Source organism: Falco cherrug, chromosome 8, assembly GCF_023634085.1.
Source record: "Falco cherrug isolate bFalChe1 chromosome 8, bFalChe1.pri, whole genome shotgun sequence".
NCBI lineage: Eukaryota > Metazoa > Chordata > Aves > Falconiformes > Falconidae > Falco > Falco cherrug.
In genome coordinates, this window is record NC_073704.1 from 32,772,083 (window position 1) to 32,799,035 (window position 26,953).

Below are 26,953 nucleotides of genomic sequence, written 5' to 3' on the forward strand. Positions count from 1 at the left end.
ACACCTTGAGCCCATGCTTCTACCTCCCCTCACACCCCGCCACATATCAAAAAAACCCAACTGGTTATTTAGGCCAGGTACATTCCAGGATCTGCTTCATGAAGCAGCCGAACAGACTGTTGTACTGGCACAACTGAAGGGGTAGTGCAGGACAGGAAGGAGCAGTGGGAGCTTGAGACAATATTGCCACTAAAAATACACTTGTAAAACTCAACGTCCTTTGGAATCTTGGAAAATCTGAGATACCAAATATAAACCCCAAACAAAGTCCGTTTCGTGAGCAAAACATGATGTTCCAGTTGCACCAATTCAAAAGAACATCATTGCTACTTACAAGGAAAACTGCAAATAAATCTCATGATTTCAGGGCAAAACAAGCACAGAAAATCTAATGACTAAACCATATGACAGAGCCATGTTCTGTTTGAGAAAAGGCTTATTTTAAAAACTGCAGCTAAGCTAGCTCATTTTTGCATGTTAATCAATTATCCTCAAATCCGTTCAACTAAGGTAATAAATGGGTGATGTAAGAGGTACTGGAACACACCATCTGTCAGTTTTACTGCACAACCCTGTTCCCTCTAATCTGTGTCCATTGTGGAAGATTTAGTACAACGAAACTTAGCAGAGAGCAGCCAGCGCAGAGCAAGGTGCAGAAGGCCAGGCGACGCTGACGGTACGTCTCTGTAGGACTTGCATTTTCTGCTTGTGTTGGTCCATATGAGACTTTCAGGTTCTCTTAATCGCAAATTAAGACATAGACAAAACCCACTGAAAAACATGAAGCTTTATTTAGCGTAATGATTTTTCCACTGTGTTGCAACCTTGGCTGACAATGATGCAAAAAGCAATAGCACATGATAGGAATTATATAGGCAAAGGAAGGTCCAACATAGCTTCTGGTGCTAGCTGTGTTACTAGCTTAAGAGTGGGAAAAATTACCAGCTGAATACTGCCATTTTGTTCCTAAACTGCAAATATTGGGACTCTTTTCAGAGCACCACACAATTGGAAAAACACGTATTACTGGGAGAAATAATGATAGTAACTGAGAGGAACTGAAAGTGTTCAGGAGCAGGCTGGGAAGTACTCAATCCCACCTAAACCAAGATACTACTTTGTGGTGAGAAAACAAAGTTCAGCTGCATGCTGCAATGAGTATTTGGCACAGCACGCCCCTTCAGAAAGCTGCTAAGCCAAGAAGTCAGGTTTAAGAAGTTCAATTGCAAATTTATCTTTGAACCCCCACCCTGCCCTTCCCCTCCCCTCAAGTGTCACAGCCAGGGTGCAGGCTTGACACCCAGAGAGCTGGGCTCGGCTGCCAGCCTCCAGGTCACCACCTGCACCTCTCCTGTCCCTCATGATTTTAGGATGCTCTGAACCGAAGGGGCAAGGCTGAGACAGCAGACGGAGGGCCTGTTGCCTTCCAGCCCCTATTTAAGTCCCACAGTCAACGTGAACCGACTTCCAGGGGAGATTTCCAGGCAGCGTGGGACCGGATCCCAAGTGAGCCAAGGCTGCCACGCTAACGCAAGCAGTGCCAGTAACGGTGCCAGCACTGGCACTCGCCACAACTTACCACAGCCGTTTCTTCTTGTGCTTAAGCTTGGCCAAAAAAAGCATTTCTGCAGGAAGCTGTCAGAAGTATGGTAAAACACTGTGATTGCATTAGAGCAGTTTCTAGCTCCTCTTCTGCCCGGCTTCAGATCTAAATTCAGCCCTTCTGACTGCAGGGAATGCGTTTTCTGTGCGACACCATCACAGAGTGCTGGGACCACGACCCTGAGGCTCGCCTCACCGCCCACTGCGTGGCCGAGCGCTTCAACCTGATGGCACAGATGGATTGCGACGACATCCTCAACAACAACACTGACAACGAGGCCAGCAAAACAGCTTCTCCAGGTGGGGAGCACCAGGACAGTGACGGGAGCAGAAATACGCAGTGACACAGCAGGCAAAAAGCCTCATCACAAGGAACATGAGGATAAGTGAGAAGCATTTAGCTCATGGGAAAAAAAAACACCAAACTTGCTCTGGTTTTCAAAATGGAACTAAGATCTAGTACATAACTTATTTATAACATCTGTTTCCTCCCACAGATACAGTGAACTGTGGAATCAAAACTTTGGTTAAAGTGCAACATCATATATGAACTGGTTTTGTACGTACTTTAAATGTGTAATGATGCAAAGCATTCCTTTTATTATTTTTTAAAATAATGGTTAATCTTTTATTAATAAGCACCTGAATTCCACGTCTATCTTTTGAAGTCCTTCCATATTGCCATCGCTAGTTTCTCCTCTAACTGCTTGTTCTGCAGAGATCAGGACAATTTACTCTTCAATTTTCCTTTTTTAATGGCCTCCACACACAAAAAAATATGTTGTAGCAGCAGAAAAACCATCTTGAGATGTAACACACTCTCAGTGGAAGAAATGCTGGCACCCAAGACAGCTACTCATTGATCAGACAGTCCTTAACAGCACATACAGATACCCAGTAATCCAGTTAGTAAAAGTCTGATTTGCTGCAAATCCAACACGCCTTTTTTTCCACCAGGGAATTCATGGGTGTACTTGATAGCTCAGGTGGGTGCATAAAGCTTCTTCAACAGAAAAAAAAAAGTCAGTGTAGACTGCTGTTTGGCTTTAAGAAGTCTCCGTACAGGATATCTAAACAACTCTTTTGCTGTATCAGTCCAGCTTCCAGCCACCTCTAGCCAACAGATTCATGCCAAAGTGTAATTGTCAACACAAACATGTTGGCTAATTCTTCTTGCAACTTTTCCGCACTCCTCTGCGGTGTTACTCAATCTGAAGAAACACAATCAGATAGAACCGGGTCCTTTACTCCCGTAACTACCAGATCAAGCCAGGCTGCCTCTGTAGCAGAAAGGCAATTAAGGAAAGGTAAGTCATACCTCGCTCTGAATCCTGGCATTGTGCAAATCTTAATCCCTCCACCCTTGGAACAAAAGGTAATAAAAACCTTAGCTGCTACTAAGCCCTGCAAGCCCATACCTGACACCTACACAGAGGTGTATCTTTCAGGATAGCATGGAGAGGAGCATTTTGCTTGCCAGCACGCAGATGCATGGATTGACCCCTACGAGAGGCAAAGGGACAAAACTGTACAACAGCCACGAGCTTTCTATAGCAGAGGCTCCCCGATGTGGAGCTGGGAAGCAGATCTGCAGGGCTGTTTCAGTTTTCTAAAATGCACAGCTATGACAGTACCAGTTCATACACAAAGCTTTTCTTCTCTCACTGTTGTTTCCACTGCTTTGGACCATTTCCACAGGTCCTATGTTAAGTCTAGAACAAAACTGTCTCTAAACCCTTCAAAGGATGGAGGGGGAATGAATTAGGTTACACCAAGTAATAAAAAAAAAAAAAATACACTTCAGCTACCATGTATAAGTCTCCACCTGCAACTGTGACCATACCTTTCATTCTCACCAGTCCCCCAACTGGCTGCTACCTCCTGTCACCTTAGGATTTTTCAAGCTAACCCTTTTCTCTCGAAGCACATCCTCCCCAGATCACCATAACACACCCTTTCCACCCACCCGACTTCAGTCGCATTTCCTCAATATATTAACCACAGCTCTACTGTACATATGCCCAGGAGAAACAGACAGCATGAGGCAGCTTTTCTGACATGGAGATAAAACTACGAGGACACACCAAACTCGCCTCCCTGAGGCTGTCCAGTCTTTCCTTCCCATAATATTCAGTGTAGAATTTCCCCTACCAAGTTTTGGACCAAGTTGTTTAAACAGGAGACCGATGACTACGTTTACTTGTTCTTGCAAGTTCAGTTCAAGAGGCTTTAAAAGATACTGTGACCTGTTCTTCCCACAGGTGCCTGGGACAGGGGGGGATCAGCCCGTGCGAACTAGACACTGAAGGGCTGCATCTTCGATTCCGATGGCTGAAACCCAGATTCTCCTGGGGAGACAAAGACTTAACCCTAGGCTTGACAGTTTATTCTGTAAATAAGCTGAAAAACTTCTCAATCTGTTCCCCTCCCCATGCCTACACATTGCATTTTTTTCCATGAAAACAGAGTCCAGAATCAAGCTTCCAGGATTATACACCCGAATGCCTGCGTTACATGTGACTTGCCACACTTTCTTTCCCATGAGCCACAGGCTACGCAGCCCCTCTGAGAAGAGCCACTTACTTATGCTCCAAGACCCTTTCATAACTCAGGGAGCCTAAAACCACTGAGATCACTAAGAATTTTGCCCTTAACGTCAGTCAAAATCCTACATTTTGCCATACTCCCCATTGGAACACACTGCGGTTCTAGCAAACATTACAAAGGAAGCAGCAGTAAGCCCTTCCCTTCGGTCCAGAAGGTACAAGATGGAAACAACAGCAGTTATGCAAGAAAATCAAATCTGGTCAGATTTAAAAATACATCCATCAGTCTGTAGGGTGCTTGCAGCTAGCAGAAGAATTACATAAATGTCTTACAATTTAAGCTGGATATCCAGTGGCTAGATTTTTTTTTTCTTTCCAAACTGTTTTCAACTACACCCTTTGTTTCTAGAAGTAACTAGAAATCTGCGTTGTAACTAAATCCACACTAGGAAGCCATTCCAGTTCTTGTGATCATCTGAGCAAAGGAAGGCTTTAAAAGAAATAGTTTCATGTATTTTAAAAGACTACTACTTCAGCATTGGGTCTATTTTCCTGCAACAAAATTAGTAACAGCTTTCATAGTGTGAAACCACAAGCATACCAGATGAGGGTGGAAGAGAAATAACTTGACTAATAATATTATAAGGAACACAAATGAGTTTACGGTCAACACGGGAGCTTTTCAGTCTGTTTTACAGCCATCACCTTGACAAATTCCCAAATCAAAATTTTAAGCAGAGCTCTGTGACCGACTCATAAGTCTGTATTTTAATAAGCACAAGTTTGATCCCTGGAGCAGGCTCAGTTGATAAAGGTTTGTTTTCTGTTTTCTATTGTTCACTGCAATATTAAAAGCTGGTCCTTGCACCACAGCCCTTACTGTTTGTTCAAAGCAAAACTGCCATGTGACACAGCTAAAAACTATGAAACATATACAGCATTGTCAATTTATTTTCTGTCCCTCTACCACCCCCAGTTTGGTACACGTACCGATGAACTATGGAAGTTCATGCATTAGCCACCATGATTCCTACCCCAAATCCTGGTATTGGCCAAACAGCACACACCAAATGTGCTCCAGATCAAGAAACAAGGAGGAACTAATCCCACTGTTTTCAATTTTATTTTTATTCCTGGTTAAACATGAAAATGCCCAATGGATATCCAAAACTAACACGATAGGATGGTTGTATGGAATATCACAAACAAAACAGCAGGGCCTAAACATTCTTCTGCTGGAGAATATAGTTATTACTCAAGTGCACAGTGCCAAAATATCCTACTTTAAGAGCCAAGGAAACTCCAGACAGATCTCCAGCATAAAAGATAACAGCAGCCTACTCTTCCTGGTCACCTGATCTCTAGGAAAGCAGACAGAACAAATGAATCATTTTGTAGTTTTATTATCCCCACCCCCACTTCTCACAAACGGACTATGACTCACATGGAGGTCTCAGTGCATTTCACAGCAAAAAAAAAAATGTACAAGAGGATCAAAATAGTTGTGCATAAACCCAACTCTTTTTTTTTGCGCACAATTTACAGTTTGTGTTGAAAGTTAACATGGTTATTTAAACCTTCTGATGCATTCTTACACTTGTATCTTTTCCATGGAAACCATCTTACCAGATCACACGGTTGTGAGTTCTCACGATGCTGGATCAAGTGCATTGCCATGGCTGGGAAGTGGCAGATAATGTTATATACACTGATTGGAAGACTACATCAGAAGAAAAAACATTAAGGCACCACTGTTGGAAAAATTAAGGTAGCTTATAGTTACAACAATAACGAAAGCCATAATAAGTACTATTCTTAATTGCCAGCAATTCTTAAGACTTCAATAAAATAGTTAATAAAAAAAAAAGGATGTTTGTACCTGAATACAGTTTCCTGATATCTGATTGTGTTTCAAATCAATACCCGGTCCTCAGCATAATCAGCTTTTTTTTTTTTTTATGGTAAGATGAAAACCCAGGACCTAGAGCCCACGTATCACAGGTCACATTTCACCACTTTGTTCTGAGTAACACCACAGGAAAGAAACCAAAACAATCCAAAGGACAGTTTGTAACACTGATACTTCACCTCTGAGATGATTAGATGGGCAGATAAATTTAAATACAAAATTATACGTTTTCTGTTCATTTTGAAAGCCTTAGTCCTTGGGAAGGGAAGGTGGAGGGGGCGGGGGGGGAGGGAAGGCCAAACCTCATTACAGTATAACATGAGAAAAATCGAAGTCACTCAAAGAGATTTAATAAAATTAGGAGTTGAAAAGTGTTCAAATTACTTTTCCAATTCAAGTCAATTATTTCAAGTATATTAAAATGTTTCAGAGGAAAAATTTCTCCATGGTTACAATTCTAATTGCTTTTATAAATCCATAAAAAAGAAAGGTAGTCTCTACATATATCCCATACTTCTCTGATGCATGCACGCGTTCCCTCTGAAGAAAAAAGTTGTCATGATCCGGTTCTTAACACTGATTTCAGGCACATCTTCCAAACACGCCTCCAGTTTTCACCAAAAAGGTTAATCACTGGGCATAAAAGCAGCAAATTTTTTGTTGCTGTTGTCTACATGGGTACTGAGCAGTTTTCAGTTATTAAAAAGCTTGATGCAGATTCTGAAAAAAGTTCCCATGTCACTCAAAAATCCAACAGTTCCTTCTTCTCTTAGGCAGCTTTTGCAATCAGATCTACTTAGAAGAATCTTACACAATTCAGATAAAATCTCTTGGATCATACAAAAGGTTGAATGTACCTGGCAAGTTTGTCTCTACAACTCCGTCTTTTCTTCTTCTTCTTTTAATTGTTTCTTAAATAGCTTTAAAGTGCCCTAGTATATTTATTTCTTTATCCTCATTTAAGCTTTCACAATTACATAAAAAGGGGACACTCAGTACGACTACTGTGTTTTGAGAGACAGAGGAAAAGGAGAGGAAAATCAGAAAACTCATCTTAAAGCTGCTTTTCTAGTTAGTGTCCGTTTGAGTTTGCACAGCAGAGACTGTTTTCCAGAGGGGTTTATGATAAACCCAGCCATCTCCCTGCAATTTAAAGAAAAAAAAATTGATTATAATAAAGACACTGCTCTGGGAGAATTCCCTTCACACAACTACTAGACTGATAGCTGTGAAAACCAGAGGGACTTATCTTATACCTTTAACTCCCACAGATTAAGACACAGAGATCAATGCTGCAGGCTTGAGACTAGTTCAGAACACCTACAGGCTGTTGCCGAGCCACAGTGCTCTCTGGGAATCAACTGCACTTGTAATTAACCCAGATGGAAAGCCACTCCTCTCAACTCCGTGATCCAGATTACTTTAAAAAGTCAAACAAGAAGCCAGCAGAGAAGCAGGTATCCAGGATTATCAGCTAACACAGCCCAACTGCTTACCTGGAAATGAAGTCGCCCAGGATTACATTTAAACATTTTCTGAGTAGATCCGCATCTCAGATTTGCAACAGAATTTCACCTCTTCTAAGTCTAGATACTAACAATACAAATAGCTACATCTGAGCTAATCATACTAACATAGCTTTAGAGAACAAAAAGCTTTATTGGAGCTAACATAGTCCTGAACTTAAAACCAAACCACACACACACAAAAATGGAAGGAACCCAGGGGAAAAAAAACCAAACTTTTTAGCTTCTGTTTTAAACCTTTGCTAGATGAAAGATATGGGAAGAAGGAGAAAAGGGAGTTTCACTACTGCAGTTTCACTACAAGGAGAATGTAAACTACTACAGCATAAGTTTTAGTTGCATCCTCTCCTCTTGCAAGGGTCTCAACAAAACTGTACACAAGCAGGGTCTCACCAGCTGGATTACAAGGAAAGCCTATTTCAAAGTGATCATACCAGCAGCCCCAAGTCTTCCTGGGCAGGCTGCAGTTCACCTTGTTAAAAGTCTTACTATATTATTATCATTATTGAAATACAGGTTAAGTCATTGAACAAGCAAGCTCCATCCAAAACGTAATGTAAGAACAAAGAAAGTTCTAAGCTGAGAATGACGTCATGTTCCTTTTTGCTAACAGTAGTATCTTGGTTCATATGCACACAACATAAGCAAAATTAGTACTACTGATTATTTTCTTTGGGTATTTACTGTGACCATCTACTTACATATGCACATGTAAGGCTGTTTTCCATGGTCCATGAGCAAGTGCTTGGTAAAAGAAACCAAACAATAAAAGAGGCAAACATTTTGTTGCAAGGGAATTGCAAAATCATTATGTTTGGGAAGGGAAGGGTAAAGTCAGACCTTTACATATTTGAAGTGCTTACGTCACCTTTCTCCTATGAATCCCACGGAGCTAAACTCTAAGGCCAAATACTCTATTCCAGGACACAGACCCATATGTGCACTTGCTTTCATTGTAGCTCTGCCTTCATCAACAGCTAACTGCTTGCAAACTTACTTCTTTAAGGAAGTATTTAGTACACCAAGGTGTTTCCGTTTCAGCACGAAGCCTCTCTTCATTCCTCTGTCGTTCTTCAAGGGCTCGCTTGTGCTCTGTAGCCTTATCGATGTCTCCATCCCGCAGAGACTCTGTTACATGCTGCCACAGCCTCCTACAAAACAAATTGTTAACTTTACTTTTCCAAAGCTTCCTCAGCCTGCCACCTTAAACCGCAGGATCACTGCATGCGGTTCTTTCAGAGCAGGAGCCTTCCCTTCACTTACACAGGGCAAATCAACCCAGGTCAGAGCACAACGGCGCAGCGCAGATGGAAGGGCTCGTGGCTGAGTCTTACAGCTATGCTAGCAATTAGGAGCAGATAGGCATAGCTCTGAGGTTTTGGCTGTGCCAGTCTAATGTCTGTTTGTATACCCTTTAAAGTTGCTGTGGAAGTGTTACTCAACAAGCAGTTTCTTGTGAGGACCTCCCTTGTCAGGAGCTGCCCTGCTGTGTAGCTAATGGTTAAAACCAAAACAAAAAAGGAGGGTCTGTTCTAGCAGGCACTTTATGCACTCATAAGACAACTCTGTCCATGAAGAAAAGAGACAAGGTAAACAACCATGTGCGTGCACTTGGGTTTTTTGCACTGTTTATTATGTACTTGAGTTTTGTTTTTAAAAAAAATAAATTAAGACCACTGCTGCTAAGCGTTATCCACAAATAATATCTACATTTGCAGATTTTCCTATGGCATTCTCCAGACTGCTCAGGACAAAAAGGGTCAACAATTGTGAACACATACTCTACCTAGATTCAAACGGTCCTTGTTTCTCAAGGGGCCGAACTCTTTTTCTTGTCACAGACAGCTTTGTCAAGTCCACATATTTTGTCTCCCCGTTGCTGTAGGTGAACTCAAGCACACTGTTCCACTCCCCTTGCACTCTGCACACCACTGTGTTCGTCATGTTCTGCTTCACTTCACCTGTGACTCTAGGAAAGCAATTTATTTTTAAAAGGCCATGGCTGAAGACACCCAAGGACTACTCATTGCATAATCACTCGACACTGAATGAGTTTGCAAACTTGTCACACACTCTTGAAAAATGCTAGTTACTTGAATTGCATTTGCATGGAGAAGCTTAAAGAGCAAAATGACTTTCACTCGTTGCTCTAATTCTCTTCAGGTTACCCAGGAAACTCCATTTTTGGCTTCAACTTACATTTGTTTCAAAACTTTTGATGGAATTGAAAATGAAAAAACACAGGCTGGTTCAGATGTAACAAGCAGTTGATCTTTTCCACTTGAAACGTCATGTCAGATACGTAGTTCAGACTCAAAAAATAAAAATTAAGCTTTCTAGCAAGAACGTACTTCACTACCTGCTGGCACTTTATCTCACATTTTTACACCTCAATGTTCTGCATATGTAAGTGGTCTCACTTTTATGTTGCTCACATAAGCAGCAGACACAAAAAGGCAAAAAGCAAGGCAGGAAACTAGGAATCAGGAGAACTGCTTTTCTTTCCTGTCTCTTCCACAGAAACCTCTGCCAATAGTTGAAGTGTCTTTCTAATATGCAGTATTTCATTCAAAGTGTTGCACAGATGCTCAGGTATCACCATAATTACACACACTGATGCATACTTTCCTTCTCAACATAAAGATCTGTCTAAAGACCTCCCAACACTCAATTCACTCTCAATCAAGGAATGGAAGCTTACCGAGCATTGCTAGGCAAGCACATTGCCACCCTCAAACAGAACTTCTCACCTAGAAAGTAGGAGCAAAAGGGTCTGTACACTATGCAAACAAGACTTGAGATGTTCTTACTTATAAGGTGCTGCAGGAATCAAAGAACATTATCTCCAGCTCCAATTAAACTGTAATTAACTATACACATGCTCTCTAAAACATATCACTTTCCAGCTCCCCTTCCCACATTTCATCAGCACTCACAAAGCACACGCTACGTCTCCTTTCACACTTACATTACGCGTGGCTAGTAACAGATAGCTTGCACACCACTGGTTTGTTCTTATTTGCTTTGAACAACTGCAAAAGAAGAGCAGAAAGCAGCACTTCTGTGCTCCCACCTTGCCCGTGCTGGCTGCGTGGTGCCACACTCAGAGGAAGATGGGAGCACAGGACACACAGATGCCACCTCCCTCCTTCTACATACATGGGTCACTTCCAGCTGTGCCTCCATCCACCTGTCACCCCAGGCCTGGCATTAAAAGAGAGAAATTAATTTCTCAGGCAACAAAGCGAGTATCATAGGCCAGACCTTCCAGCACAGAGATACTGGATGCCTGTCAAACCAAACCTTCAGGGAATGCCCAGGGCAAGCAGGGAAAGCTTGCAGCCAGCTCAGAGCAGGAGGCAGCAGTCAGAGCTTCTCCCACATCTTGCACATGCAGGAAGCAGCTGGAACCACATCACAGTCCAGCAGCTCAAACCTGATTTAACTTCATTAGGAAGATCTTCCAAAAAAACAGATTGGTGTGTCTGTGCTGTTCACACATTTTTTTTCTTACAAAAATTTAAGATTCGTTCAAGAAAACGGGCCAGAGTTGGAGCAACATAAGCAATAAAAGCATGTTCACATTAAACTATTAAGTTTTGTTTTTGTGGAAGTTAACAAGTACTAACAGCTCCTGAAAACAACTGAAAGAGTAGGCGACAAGCAAGCAGCCTTCATTTTTTGTTGCTTTTTCCTCCTGTGACTTCCACACCTCACTAAAGCTATTGCACATGGTGGAGTCGCTGTCCTCCCAAGAGATCTCTGAACAGACTGAATCCACAGGATACCAGGGACCAGCACATTCAGACTTTGCAGTTACGTCTTCACAACTTAAGAGCTTAATTTTTCCAAGCACTCTGTGGTTACTATACAATACTGACATTCAGTCTGCTGATGTCAATCACAAAATTGTCTCCGCTCAACTTAAAATAAGTTATATCATTCACTATGAAGGTACAGTATTGAGCTGCTATGTTAAAGTCTTATTGCAACCTGTATTTCTTCAAGTTGCACTGCTCTGAGACACAACCATTCCCAGCATCCCAGATCACAGCACCTGCCTGAACTAATAATATTAATGATAAAAATCTGCTAGCGCTTATTTGTAAGCTAGGCACAATTGGTACATGTCTAGCTGTTTGTTATCATCATACTCTATTTCATCAAGCTAAAGAGGTAGAGGACCAAGGAGGCAATATCCAGCTGAGGTCTAACAACAAGCGTCACTCTACAAAAAAAAAATAAAAAAATACATCTATAGCATTGCCATGGCAACTCACTTGCCTCTGTGTAACCATGACAACACTGCTGCTTCCTCATCAAGAGATTCTTTTGGCAATGTCCCATCATCACCATGTCAAATTTTCAATAGTTACAGTACCTTGAACAGATCTGTCTTTGAAAAGCCTCTACATCTGTGACTAATTTCAGAGACACAAACAACAGAACAGTTTCCAAAAGTAAAATTGCATCCTACCGCTTATTTTTTATGGCGCAACAGGAGTTGTTGGAAGGTGCAAGATACATTGTAAGCAATGGGAACAAATTGTCCCAAATGATGTGTCACTTCAGACTTGTCGCCAGTGAAACAGAGCTACACGTAAGCTTTAGTTCTCCAGATGCCCTGGGGACAGGGCAGCTGTGCACACACGTTAAATTCAAATCATTGGGAATTTATGGGGCAAAGCACTTCAAGATGGAGGCTGGGGCGTGGGGTGGTGGTGTTTGTCTTTAAGCAATAAATATGGCCTTACCCCACTGTTTCACAAAAGTTATTTAGAGTAGACTGTTGGTATTTTGTAACCTGTGAGAGCAACCTACACTTGAGAAGTTCTGATGTTCTAAGCCGTTACGTATTTCATTATCATCTCCAACACATTTCATCCAAGAAAGGTTCAAAACAAGCACTGTCCAACAAACAGCTGAGTGCAAAATGCTCTGGAATCTGAGTTTTTGTGCGACTGCTACTTAATTTTCTCCTTCCTCAATTAATTGCCTCTATATTAGCACAAGGCTAATTTCTAGCAGTGTTACTATAAAATGTCTGAAAACGTCAATGTTAGTGAGTTTCAAAAGATTTTGCACCAAGCATGCCGACACTTCCTAGAATCTGCCAGAAGTAACCCCAAGCAAGTTTTCCCTGGATCTTCTTTCTTTTACCTGTTAGTTTTTAAACATGCATACACATGAAGAATTACCCCTACAAGAATTATTATTTTTGTCTTTAAAAAAGGTATTTTTACCTAGGGAGTTTCTGTAAGTTGCTTAAACTTGGCAGTCTTATCTTTCTTATATAGAAATCCTAGGACCAGTAAGTAACAGATTATTTACAAATGATCCCCTGCAGTGCAGCTACAACGCATGTTGCAACCAACATGCAGCCCTTTAAGACATCAAGATCAACTTCACTCCAAACAAAAGGCAAATTGAAAATTAGGAAACACTAACCAACTTCTAACGCAATTAAGAGAATCTGCAGCAGCCAGGAATAAAAGCCAGGAGCTGTTTTCCCAGGGGTTTGAACACAGAGTCAGACAAACACGGAATTTCTTTACTGTCTTTAAAGGTAACATGTGATCCTCAAGGAAAAATCACGAGATGCAGTTGTTTAGGAGCACAGCAATACCTCAATTGTTTATAGACTGAGAAAACAGTTTTTCGTGTTTATCAGGTGAATATTACTCAGCACACAGAACAGGGGAGTTACACAGGTACTGCAGTTCTAGAGCACAGACTATGTGGTAAAATAGAGGGGGGGAAAAAAAAAAAAGTGTTCTCACCGATGCAATTTGCCACCGTAGAAGGGCTTGGTGTGAAAGTTAATACTTGCAGAATACCCAGTCTTCGCACAGTTAATGTTGACTTTTCCTCCCAGTTCTACCCAGGGAACGGTTAAAATTGACCGAGCATATGCACAGGGCAGAGAGAACGTGTATTCTTCCCCATGTTCTAAGAGACTCAAGAGACCTGTGTGAAGAAATACAAGAATCCCTAAATCAGCACTATTTTAGAAAAGACCAAATGAGTTATTGAAACAGATGGCCAAAAATACATTGGCTACTTTTCCTCATAGCCCTTCACACCAAGAAGAAAAGAAAAAAGAACCCCACACAAAAGTGACCTTTATTACAGATTCTAGATACAAACGTTTTCCTGAAAGTACTAACCTGAGTAACATACATTTATGTTTCTTTTGGGAAAAGACATCCTAATAATATGGCTCTATGAAGTACGATATTGCACTGTGCAACACTCTTTCCAGCAGTGTGTAAAAGGGCTGGTCACTTACTGATGGCTGTGGAGCATAGTGACACAAGACTTACACTGACAAAAGGAAATAACAAATGAATACCCTGAAGTGCAGATCCTGAGGAAGGCCAATACTTCTGTTTTCCCTCCCTGACATACATCTGACTATCTGAAGGCAGGTAGCAGACAACTCTTCCTACTGCACTTCTCTGACAAGATAAACCTGACAGCAGCTTTTGCAAAAAAATATCAAGAATCTCATAAAAAGACCCAGAATTTCTCTTTTGATTTTAAGATGTGTGGGTTTGTTTGATCATATTGGAAAAAAAAAACCACCAACACAAACAAACCAAACAACAAAACCCAAACCACAAGATCCACATCTCACCATTACAAGAACATAGCATGACAACTGACTGCTGCCTGCATCAACCATGCCTCTCTAGTGCATTATCACTGGGTCTGACATTAAGCATGAAAAACATGAGAAATTCTGAAAAGTTATGACATGATTTGAGAAATGCCCTAAAGGAGATATTAACTTCAGAAATACCTGGGACAATCAAAGCATTGAGATGTGCCTTCCGCATCCCCTGCCATGCTCAGTTCCTTGTCCAGTACGTAGCTTACACGCAAGTGCCTCAAATCCCCAGTTACTGGACAATACGCACAGGGGGCACAGAACAGGAGATGCTGTCTCATCTCCTCCAGTGAATACAAGTACTAAAGGGAAACTAAAGTTTAAGGGCAGTTACCCTTCTCTGTCCCTAAAGAATCCAATTTCTCTACTTAAAGAAAATTAAAACTTGCATAGTAAGATACATGAAGTGCAACACATGCAAATGTAACAACAGCCCTATTTAATAGATGTCTGATGCAAATTAATTTGTCTGATGTTCTGGAAGCATTCATAAATACCAGTTTACATTACAGTAACTGCCCTTCAGTTTAAAAGTCAGAATTTTATTTCCAAATGCAATCCTGATTTTTGGCAAAGAATAAACCTATCTACTTTCTTCCCCCATAAAAAACTTGCTGTTTATAATGAGGACTTGTAGTATCGTCTGTACTTTGTAAACAGTAAAGTAAGAAACCACTGAATGATTGTACATTAAAGGCTTGCAGACCACAAAGATTAGAGGAAAACCAGGAGTACGTGGGGAAAAAAAATATCTGAAAACTCACTGACATCTGCAAGCAGGTTTGTTCTGCTTTTTTTAAAGTCTTTGAAACAAAACTACCAAGCAGTACTCATCTGTGTTTCTGCCAGAGGAATATAACATCAAAATATTATTAGTTTTGTAGGAAATTTATCAAATGAGTAATATTTTAACAGGCTTCTCAAATGAACAAAGGACAGAAGTTACACTTACCCTCACCAACCATTGTCACTCCTATTGACATTCCTAAGAATTTACTTTTTGTCCAGACATGGGCATTGACACACATCTTTCTCTCTACACATTCAGCATAAAAACCTGAGACAGGAGGATGGTGGGACACTTGCTCAGCTACAAATTTTACTGTATAGTAGTCCAGGTCTGTTTGGCCTTCCATATCTTTAGACAGAGTTACTTGCTCTGAGGGGGAGTGAGCAGAGAAGTTACTGCCAGCATCAGTGGCTACATCACTCTTCGGCATCCTCCAGGAGCAGTGAAACGTTTCCCCAATGATGGGATTGTATGGTTTCTTTGCAATAGCTCCTTTGCGACCTTCATGAAAAGAAGTGAGATAATACTCAACAAATCGGATCATCCTCTCCTCAGGGGTAGTGCCATTTGTGATTGCAATGAAGAGATCTGGATGGGACATGAAGTCCGCATACATTTCCAACAACGATCGCTTCTCTAAAATAAAAGTGGGAAGAACCACCTGAAACAAAAGAAAACCCAGAAAGCTCTAGTAAGTAAAACAGAGACAGGCATTTTTAGAAGGGAAGTTCTCAGGTGGAGTACTATGATTCTGTCCTGATTTGGACACCACATTTTCAGACTGAACTTTCTTGTCCCTCTTGTAAGATGTGAGCAAAATACAGTGATGAGATGTGCCAGAAAAACTACTTACAAGGAGAAAAGAGCCCCATAAGTACTACTAGGACTGAAGAGGTTGAAAGGGACTGAGCATCCCTCAAAAAAAGAGTTGCAAAGAGATAAAGTATCCCACATGTCTGTGGAGGAGAAAACATGCATCGAGGAGCTCAAACTATAGCAAGGAAGGCTCAGGGCAAAGGTTAGGCAAGGTTTTGTCTAGTGAAGAGAAAAGCAGGGAAGCTATGCCAGTGCTCTCAAGAGCCTGCAGAGCCTCTCTCACCACAGCAATTAGGACCAGCATCCATGAGAAATAACACAGTATAGGTTGATCCTGTACCTCTGAGCAGAAAACCTGATACTCTCCCAGTTGCATTCACCACTACAAAAAGCAACAGTCCTGTCCTTTGCCGGGCCAAGAGCAGTACTGTAGAGTAAGAGGCTGTGGGCATCATCAGTCTTTTCCTTCTCTGTAGTGGCAACTAACCTCACATAACTGCCGTACAGAGCAACACAGGGCGTCTCAACCATGAGATCAAGACAGTCCATTTAAATCAGCTGCATTCAAGGAGACAGACCAGAGACACAAGACTCTTAACAGACACACAAGTTAAGCTGAATACACTTGCCACGTTTTTGCAACACCAACCTGGAATATTAAAGCTGCTTTTCACTTCAGTACGCTGATATTTAAGTTAAGTGTGATTCTAACAGCTTCACTACCTGTTTTGAAGTCAGACTTGTCACATTTCAATGCTTTGCCTGCTCTGAACTAAAGACAATTCTACAGCCAAAAGTCACAACTGGGAGACAGGCTTGACAATTTGTTCCAACTAAGAGAAAAAGACACCCCAAATCCAATCTTCAGTATAAGTGAAATTATAACTTTATGAATTCCTGATTAAGCAGCAGAGGTTGTAGTTTGGTTCACAGGCAGCGGGGCCTTCCGCCATCCCACCCCAAAACTATGAAATGTAAGCTCCACAGTCCAAGTGTTTCTAGTCACAAAGTAGCTAGTGCTCAAAAAATACAGTTTGTGAAAAAAAATGATAATCCATAATTGCAAGAAAGAGTGCCTTCCTCACTCCATGCCACTATAAAATCCATTTTTTTCCTTTAAAAGCGTCTAGTGCTTATGGTAAGAAGTCTTTACAGGAGTGAACTGAACATAAGGTGGTAGCAGCCTGATTTTCCCAGATTTGCTGCCCAAGTTGTCTAGTAGCAACTGAGTGTTATTTTTTTAAAGTTACTCACTTTTGAGATCTGCACTGAAGTGTCAAACCCAATTCTCTCCAGTATAACTTTGTTCCTGCTTGCTATAGCCATGAGCAAACATAGAAATGAGAATAGGACAGAGAGGTGTAAACAGACATCTGAGGACAGATAACAGGGAACCAAGAGAAAACTTCTTTTCAGAAGCAGCATGAATACAGATGTAGGCTTATGCAAGTTGCATATAAAAGCATCATCAAGAAAGAAAAACGATCATAGAAGGAAAGCAGAAAGACAAAAATACGAGAAGATTATAGAAAACAGTATGGACAGAGGAAGTGCAAACACAGGAAAGAAAACAGGCCATTGTGGGAAAGCCAACAAAAACATAGCAGAAGACACGCAGAGAATGTAATAGAAAAGATATGGCCAGTTGCATTAAAGAAAATCCATTCCCTCAGAACATTTCACATAAAGCCTGCCTCAAACTGGGACACTGGACCTTGGGACCTGAAATTGCTACAGGCCATAGTTTAATATTAAACTTAATATTGTTCAATACAGGAATTGAGTTTAAAAAGGCACTTCACTTTTACTGCAGCCAGTATTCACGTTTCAGTTACTTACTCTTGTTAAGTCCATGCCAAGTTTCAGCTGAGACAAGAGATGCAAGATAACACTGCGCTGTTCTTCTACCGCTCCTAGATCATCTTCTTTATCATCACAGATATCCTCCAGCTCCTCATCTGGATTTACTTCTTCAGGTTCCTGGGATAAGAACCATAAATATCAGCTCAAAGATGTGACTGGGCAGACAATATCCTAAAAGGACTTCATATTGTATTTAACCTTCCACATATAAAAAAATGATTAAATATACCCCTGCAGAGTGCTACACAATGGAATCTACCCCTAAGATAAACAACAGCTGAAGAATTTAAAGGGACATTAAGATAACTCATTGCAGATTTCATCTAGGGGTTTCAGGCTAAGATTTCTCACCACCCCTCACACAGGTTGGGGCAGGGGGAAAACTTAAAAGCAAACATGACCTGCTTTCCTGGAAGTTTTGTGAGCTAACAGAATGGCAAAGCATCTAACATATGCAAAAAAACAGCGAAGCAAAAACTAGCAGAAACACCAGCCACCTCAGTAACACCTCTCCACCTCCGCACTACTTCAGGCTTTCCAGTGTTGCCATCATTACTCCAAAGGCTGCAGCAAATGGTAGTTCCTAGTTCCTCGCTTACTGTCATGCCTGATGACAAGCAATTAACATGTCTACAGGCTAGTCTTCACAAGCATTAGCAAAGTTGCTGCCAGTGCCAATATGTAACAGTAAAGGAAAAAAGGAAAGTAACTTGGGAGTAGTTTTAGAAAAACAACCACAACAACAAAACCACACATACACAGACCACACAAGCTGGTTGCCTATTAGTATAACTAAAGCATCCTGACAGACCAGCAGAAATTATATCAGTGCCATTTAAACAACCATCACCCAACAAGCAGAAAGTCGAATGCTAGAGGTGGAAGGAACACTGGTATTGCCCGAGCTCAGAGCAGCATCCTCCAGAGGCAAACAGCTGGATGGAGGCAGATGCAGAGGGGAGAGGCACTGAATGCCACAGGAGGGCAGCCATATGCATCTGCCTAAGCAAAGCCCTTTGTCCTGGAGCAGCTGCCCTAGCTCAAGGCCAATTTATGAACACTCAAACACCAAAAGCAGGGGACCAAGCCCTAACGCAGAGCTCAAACCCTGACGAAAACTGCAGCATCACACAGGCAACTCCTTTCCAAGGATGCTATGCTGTTCTACCAGGTATTTTCAGCTCCCTTATTTATAAGGGGAGTGATAAGACTAGTCGCATCCCAAATGCATTAAGCACTTGAGCCGTAACTCAATTATTAGAAGGAATTAAGTGATTTATTTGACAGCTCCTGGGTCGGTTGGTTTTTTTGTTGGTTGTTTTTTCTTTTTAACTTATTGTCGACTACTCTGATCCATTTAAAAACATATAAACTACAGCAACTGAAAAAAAATCTTTTCTGCTTCAATTTTGCTGTAAGATGCACAGTGGAGACATACAACAGCACATTATCTTTTCACAATGATAGTCCCATCCAAACAACTGTGTGAAACCAGCTAGTATAAAAAGAATGTAATTATGATTTTTTAGCTTAGTTAGGAAAACATGTTCTTTATCATAATCCCTACTGCTTTTTACTTTAGTGTTTTGCACTTCAAATCAGTTTTGACAGTTATAATGATACAGACTGTAGCCGTATTTCAAATACATTAAGCCATCCTGAAGTCAAGTGATTAGAGCTGCTCAGATTAAGAAAAACAGATGCAGCAAGAGCTAGAAAAGAAAGACCAGGAGATTTAATAGCTAGAGACTGGCAATTTTGTCTTTCATCTGCTTAGGCAGTTCTTCTTGGGCCTATTTTGAGAGTGTCATGAATTCCAGCTAGGTTTTTTGTACTTCCACTTGGTTTAAATTGTAATACAAGGGAATACTGCCTATTTCAACACCTTGCATTACCATTGCAATTGGCTCTCTCCACTTGACAGCTAGTTACAGAAAGCAGCAAAAACTTATTGAGAAATCAAGGCAGGAAGTTTCGTTTACTCCAACTGTACTCACTCCTTCTCCAACACAGCTAACCAAAAAGTGTAAGAATAACTCTCATTAAATCATTTTCATATAACGTGACAAACATTTACAGATATTCCTCAAAAGAATTCCCCACAGAAATGGGAGTTCACATTACCTTACCCTTGTTAGCTGGCAGGGCTCTGCAACAGACTGCTCCTCTCTGACAGATGCTGGCTTGTTTATCTCTGCTGGGAAATTCTGAGCCGCTCCATTTTTGAAGTGGTTCGCCAGAGATATCTTCGGTTCCAACCAACTGATCGTCGTTCCTGAAGCAAAAGAGAGTTTGCGCTGAAACTTGCTCATCCTTTGGAAGGTCAGTAAACAGCAGGTTTTGCAAAGAGCTATTTTTTCAGGAATAAGCTGAAAGCAGCCAATTCCTACTGCAGCCAATCCTTTCAGCAGCCACTAAACAAAGGTGGTGCAATGAGACACCACCTTCAGCGATCATTAGCACAAACACTGCGATTGGCGAGCTGTAATACATGCAACTTGGACTGGGGAGACTAGTTGGTGTCATGAAAGGTGTAATCAGACACTACAGGAGGAACCCAGTATCATGGACATGTTAAGTAACCCTTACAATTTTCTTTAACCAGTACGAAAAAAAAAAATGCCCACCACTGCTCAGCTTCTCAAACCCAGCTCAGTTCTAGATTAAAAAGAGCTGAAGCAGAAAACGTTTTGTTGCTAGTGTTTTCTCTGGAGAGTGTACTTTTCTCAGCTGCAAAGGTGGCAAGCGCACGCTGTTGAATAAGTAATAGTTGCTAAGAAAAAAAAAAAGCTGCAGGGCTTGGAAAGCTATTACCCACTTGATGATTCCAGCATCTCTAGTTACTCCCAGCTAATTTATCAAAACAGATCAGGTTCCTCATTAATAGTACAAATGTTCCATTCTTTTCCAAAAACTAATAAATGTACAGGTGACTCCAATCAGTTTTTACTGAAGAATACAAAAACTGACAAACCATCTTGGCTGGCTTGTAAACACAGAAATTATTAGGAAACATGAATTTCTACCACCACACAGCAGTTTCCTGTGCTTAGGAACCCACGCCGAGGTGTCCGTTGTCTCTTCCTATATGACGCACAATCCTTTAGCTCCAAACCTCCATTACCTGAAACTAGGTCACATCCTCAACCACAACAGAGTAAGCTAGTTCAGATAAACAGCAGCATTTCCACCAGGAAAATATTGGGGCAGGAAAAGAGCCCAGCTTTACTGATGGGACAAGACTTTTTCCACAGCAAGACAGTTTATTTTCATCAAGTCTGTTACTCATGAATCCATTACACAGTAAAAAACAAGAATCCCCCAGCAGTTTAAGCCACTTAAACAGAAGTTCCAAAGAAGTCAAGAAATAAGATGCTCAGAATGCCACTGTTACACTTCCTTTTTGAAAGGGTTTTACTCATCTTTAAAACCTCTCAATAATACCCACTTTCTGAACTGTAGCTTTCAACACAATAATCTCTTAACTGTTCTAGGCCGCACTTAATCCACACTCGCTGCATCTATATTAGCTTGAACTTCATAAGTAGCCTCCCTTTTATACTTCCTATCACCTACTTCTAAAATAACCTTATTGGTTTTAACTTGTTTAATTTTCACTGCTAAATTCTAGGAGATTTAAGTGATTTGAGCTACCAGTTGTGTTTTAATCTTCGTGAGAAGACAGGATAGCACCTTAATACTTCTCTTCCACTGGAAGATCATGTTCAGATCCGCTCTCGACTATTTTGGGTAGGCACAAGCTATTCTCTTTACCTGTGATCTCCTCCTCCCCTAAAAGTCTTCACCCCATTTTTTTCAAGTTGTAGCAGAGGGGAGGTGCTGACAACACAGGCCTCTCACAGCCTATAGTCTTCACTTTCAATATTTCTCCTCAAAAGTTGCAAACTGTTGCTGCAATCCATCTTCATGATAACAAAGTACTTTTTGATGTTTGGATTATTTTTTATTCCAGTGTATTTTCCCACTTTTGACTTGAATTTAGGAAAAGTTAACAGCTGCAACCTTCATATTCATCTAAGTTTGTGATTTATGGTACACCTTGATGCAGCAGGGGCAGTATTTTCACTCTTTTGGGGTTTTTTTGTTTTGTGGGATTTGGTGAGGGCTTTGGGTTTTGTTGGGACTTTTTTTTTTTTCTTCTAACAATTTATAGCAAAATGGCACTCTTACATAATTCCTAATCCTGTTTTTCAAGCCTGACAAGCACTTGCCCAACACATTCTTAGCAGTTAAGTACCGTTTTAACAGACCCAAAAATACTTTTTTGCACCTCATGTATAAATTTATGCTCTGTTAGACAAGTCTCCTCTTCATCATCATTTCATGCTGCACCTCACTGCTATCTAGCTGAAGTATGCTGACCTGCCTTTATGATCCTAGGAAGATTAAATAGTGCTTGTATATATTTTATTAGATAGAACAGTCTTTACTGAAGATTTTTTTTCTACATCGTTTTATGTTTTCCTACACTTAAATATAGAAACGCCTCCTGCAGCATTTGAGTTAAGCCACAACCCTTTTCCTTTCTTATGAACTTCTGATGCCTACCAAAAAGGCTCCATCAGTTGAACCAGAAGTATCTCCCCTGAGGCAGGGGGAGAAATCCAAGACAAACAGGTTTTAAGAAAGGAAAAGAAAAAAAAGAAGAGTTCTTCACAATCCTTGAAATGAACAAATGTGTTACAGCATTTCCAGAAAGGCCCATGCCAGAGGGCAAGTTGAAAGGCACATGCATTCTTTTAATGGTCTGGTTTTAACTCTGGCCGCACTATGCATCATCCAATCTGCAGCTCCTCCCCTCTTCATCCATCTCTCTAGGATACCACCAGAAATCAAGATTCAGACATTTCAAGCAATGTTTTTAGGTTTGGCCATTAACAGGCAGATACCAACTGAATAGCAGTCAGACAAATTGAGCTTTTCCCTGTGTATTTTAAAAAATTAAACAAAATAATGTTCATGAAAAACCCTGCCTTCTTCATAAGTTATTACAGCAATGCTCATTGGACCCTTTTTATTTCCCCAGATACTGTAATGGGTCAAAAAACCCCACTTTAGCATACACATGAAAATGCCAAAACAAAGAGACTTGTGATGTGCGCCTCCCACAGTTATGTATCAATAGCTAAAAAAATTCACAGGGAATAGGAAGAGTTCTTTCAGTGTGAGTAACCATGGAGTTCAAAGATTTGGAGAGGTGCCATCCAGGTTTTCATTTATAACATTACATTCTGAATTGAAATACAGAAAAAAAAAGTTAATTCATTCCTTTCACATGTTCTCCTTTAATGTCTGTGGTGATGTAAGGATCAAAAACTATTTTCATATAGTTTTAATACTTTTATAGAACATTTTTTCATCTTAGAAGCTAAACTAATTACAGCTCTGAAATAATACACACTGGCAAAGCAACTATCACAAATATGGTAGGAATCTGGGAAAGATAAGGTAAGAGACAACTTATGGCAAGTATGTAACAAAAGTACATTCCTATCTACCAAATCTGTTGTGTAAGAGAAGCATTTGTGAATCCTCAAAAGATTTTTGCTCACAAAAAGCCACAAAGTAAACACATGAGGGGGGGAAAAAAAAAAAAAATCATGATCAGATAGATGCAAAAGAATTCACAAACAGGAAAAAGCACGTTTGGTTGCAAACACTGCACATTAATCACGTGGAACAACACCGGTAAGCACCTGCTTCCATAGAAGTGATTGATTGCACAGACGTAGCAACGTATTTGCTGTCTGTGAATACATGTTATTCCACACCCATAAGCAGTAGGGTTTGGGTGTTTATGAAAAGAGTTGAAGGGGGTTGGTGTGTTTTTTTTGGTTTTGTTTTAATTTGCATTTGCTTACAAGTCTGTTCTGGCCTCAGAATGGAATGCAACACTTAGCCCATGTTTTAGACTAGGATGTTAACTCAAATTAAGGATATTGGTATATAAACAGTGTTATTAATAACCTGTGAAAACATAGAGCTTTGTGTTTTAATGCTTAACTAGAAATGAAAGCTACACACATGTAAATGCTTATAATAGGTATTTAGTGTGTAAAAATAGTCAGAAAAGCATGACATTGACAAAACTGTATTGGATACTACATATCCTAGAATCTGCAACCCCATAAAATTCCCCGTCTGTTACTATTACTGTTACGTAGCGGCCAGTTACATCCCAAAAGCAGCCTTCTTGTTGTGGTGCCATATGTACTTTATTCTGTTGCGAGATGGTCCACAACAATTAGATGTTACACTTCGGCAGCTACTGCCACAGACTTCTCGACAGAATAGATTATAAAAAAACATATGCAATATGCATGGAGATCTACCCAACACCAGCAAGTCAGACTGTGAAAACCAGCCAGCCAGCAGTTTTCTCTGCCCAGGTGAAACTGGATTTAGTGGAACAAGTGTTTTTGCAAGAAAGAAAGGATTTGTAGTCATTGTAGATTTCTGCTCTTTGTGAACATCTATACCCACCTGCAGGTAAGGATCCCTTTTGTTGAGAAGCATGTTGTAACTGGAGAATATGGAAACAGTCATTTAAGCAGTTCATGGTTGCCATGGAAGTTGCTTTGAGCATTAATAGGTCTTGATCCAAGGATGTAAGGTGACCGGAGACAGGAAGGCATTCTATGCTCCTGATCAAGTCTCTCTGCTGGCCCTCTGCCTGAGACATCATCTGTCAAACAAAACAATCATTTATCAGGTGATGGAAGGGTCTCGGGAGATATGTGTTTAGCTGTGCACACACAGGATCCAAAATGACTTTGTGATGGTAATAAAGCTATAATAGATGTATATAAAGTTAACTGTACTTTTTTTTCTTGATGCAGCTACTAAAGTCATTAAATGCATGATGAAATCCTCATAGCAATACATGGGACCTTATTAACAAGCAAAAGAATATCAAAGTGACTTTAAAAAAAAAAGCAGAGAGGAATTTGAACATGATACTCGCCACAGTAAATATCAAATACTTTCATGCCTGGTTGATAGAACAGAGGGTGAAACCATACACACACTCTGTGTGAGGAGTAATTAAGCTGTGTGCCCTGCACAGCCTGGAAGACAATCTACGAAGTACTATCTGTGAGTATCAAGATCTTTTCACTCTCTACAGAAAGGGTTCCAGCACTTTAAAGGAAAAGACTATCACTCACTTTGGCTCAAACCATACCACATTCTCATTTATTGTCTGTACTGCCACCACACTTAGGATTTACTTTGCAGAGGAGGAAGAAAAAACAACAGGAATTTCACCTTCATTATGTGTTCAAATCACAGCTTTCCTGTTGTCATTATCCCTTTTCTCTCCCAAACTCCTTTCCTCCTTCACACAGAGCTCCACACACCCCTACATCACAGAACCTGCAACAGCACATTTGCCTGCTAGAGGTACAGCGGCAAAGCACACCATCAAGCAGCACACTGTGGTCTTCCAAAAACCTACATACTTCCCTCTTAGTATTCACAGAAGCAAAATATTGCCTGATTATGAATAACAGGGATGAAAGGAAACTTCTATACATGCTAGTCCCTTTTCTAAGGCGGCACAACAAACGGCATTAATGAAACTGGACAGCACTACTCTGCGTTCATTATGTGTTCTGGCAGCTAAATTAAATGTAAAAACAGATTGATTTAGCAGAGCAGACAATTTCTTTAAAGAATCTGAGATGCATTCATGCATTTAACTGCTATTGCACTAAAGTGTTTTAATTCACCAGTCCTAGCAGTATCTAATTCATTTTTTTCAGTACCTTTGCCTGCAATCCCTTCCAAGAACTGTTTTTAAGATGTTACGCAATAAATACTTAAGCAATGTGTATCCATCCAAGTCACAGTATGTGGTATTTGGAACATTTTAGGGCTTGGTTACATAGCACGCTACGGTGTGAATCTATAGAGCACTGGCTCTTTGGAAGCAGTTAACTTGAACTGTGCATAGTCAGCCTTAGCATGTGCCAAGAGCGACAGGGCAGAAACCTAGTAGAACACTTCAAGTTATATAGCCTTGCCTATGCAAACGCACCAGCTGCTATCAGAATGTGCCATTTTCTTCCAGTCATCAATGTGATTAAGTCCTTGTGTGCAAGTTGGGTTTTTTTCCAATACTTTGAAAAACTCTGCTGGATAAAACAACAATAAAACAACCCCATAGGACACAAGGAATTAGTTGACAAATCACCACAATCCTTCCAGTGATCTTAGTAATTTACTATGTGGTAGCACCCAAGCACCTCGCTCCAGGATCAGGCCAGACAATAGGACAAACCATGCTACACTCGGCATTGATGTTCAAATCAGCACATCTCCCCTTTCAAAAAAACCCCCACACTCTGAACAGTCCTAAGTTTTTCCTGGTTTTATATATATATATAAAAACAACCCACACTATATATATATAAAATTTAAAAAAATAATAGCATCAGGGGAGCAAAAAGCACTATGGTTAAAAACTCAAAATCTCTCAGAAGTACACAGGCTATAGTTCTCTTTGCACACACAAACACCTGCATTTAGTGCAAGTCAGCATAAAGATCCTCTTAGATCTCCTGTTCTGCAAGGTATCCAAGTCAGCAGCATGACATGTATTTGGCCAAGAACAAGGGGAAATAGAAAGAAAAGAAACTGACAGAAGACACAGCTATAGTGCAATTCGGGGGGGGGAGTGACCATGCAGCAAATCCTTTGAAAGAGCAGCCGTTCTTCCCACAGCTTCTCAAACTGAATTTGTATTCAAGCTGTATGATGCTCAAGTGTAACAAGCATGCACCTGTCCTTTAAGTATTTTAACTGTATCTTAAAAAAAAAGCAGACATTGTATCTAACAAGCATTTTAGCTTCAAAAAGATAAAGCAAACTAACTTTGACATTCAAAAAAGCTACTATTACTGAGGATTCTTCAACAAAAAAAGTTCAAAAAATTTTAAGTTGACAAATAAACATGCTGTGTCACCAAACACAGTAACAATCAAAAGAGAACACAATTTTCTGTACTCTTTGCGATACTAAGAAAAATCACTCCACTTCCCACCCGGTAAGAATCCCAAGTAGCGGATGAAAGCTACTGCTCCAGCTCACACACTCTCCTCTTTCCTCCCTCAGATTTTGGATGTTGTATTGCCATTTGGAAAGTCAAAAAGTTAAAAAGGCATTTCTGAAACATTACCTCACTTAAAGGTAGCTTCTCAAACACCAAAA

At 40.5% G+C, this 26,953-nt stretch overlaps 2 protein-coding genes across 3 annotated transcripts in view; one reads left to right on the plus strand and one right to left on the minus strand.

Moving 5' to 3' along the window:
- LOC102048632 (TGF-beta receptor type-2-like) overlaps nucleotides 1-2,254 on the plus strand; it is a 33,655-nt gene extending 31,401 nt beyond the window's left edge. The window contains exon 7 of the mRNA XM_027809568.2: nucleotides 1,734-2,254. Coding sequence (XP_027665369.1) covers nucleotides 1,734-1,946 — 213 coding nt within the window. The 3' untranslated portion in view covers nucleotides 1,947-2,254. The remainder of the gene's footprint in view (nucleotides 1-1,733) is intronic.
- Nucleotides 2,255-6,385: 4,131 nt separating this feature from the next.
- The window catches only part of OSBPL11 (oxysterol binding protein like 11), a 42,346-nt gene continuing 21,778 nt past the window's right edge, over nucleotides 6,386-26,953 (minus strand). For both annotated transcript variants that reach the window (XM_055717849.1, XM_055717848.1), the window contains exons 6-13: nucleotides 24,227-24,428; nucleotides 19,852-19,997; nucleotides 17,699-17,839; nucleotides 15,206-15,704; nucleotides 13,364-13,550; nucleotides 9,370-9,552; nucleotides 8,581-8,734; nucleotides 6,386-7,200 (exon numbers count right to left, since the gene is read on the minus strand). In XM_055717849.1, coding sequence (XP_055573824.1) covers nucleotides 7,126-7,200; nucleotides 8,581-8,734; nucleotides 9,370-9,552; nucleotides 13,364-13,550; nucleotides 15,206-15,704; nucleotides 17,699-17,839; nucleotides 19,852-19,997; nucleotides 24,227-24,428 — 1,587 coding nt within the window. In that variant the 3' untranslated portion in view covers nucleotides 6,386-7,125. The remainder of the gene's footprint in view (nucleotides 7,201-8,580; nucleotides 8,735-9,369; nucleotides 9,553-13,363; nucleotides 13,551-15,205; nucleotides 15,705-17,698; nucleotides 17,840-19,851; nucleotides 19,998-24,226; nucleotides 24,429-26,953) is intronic.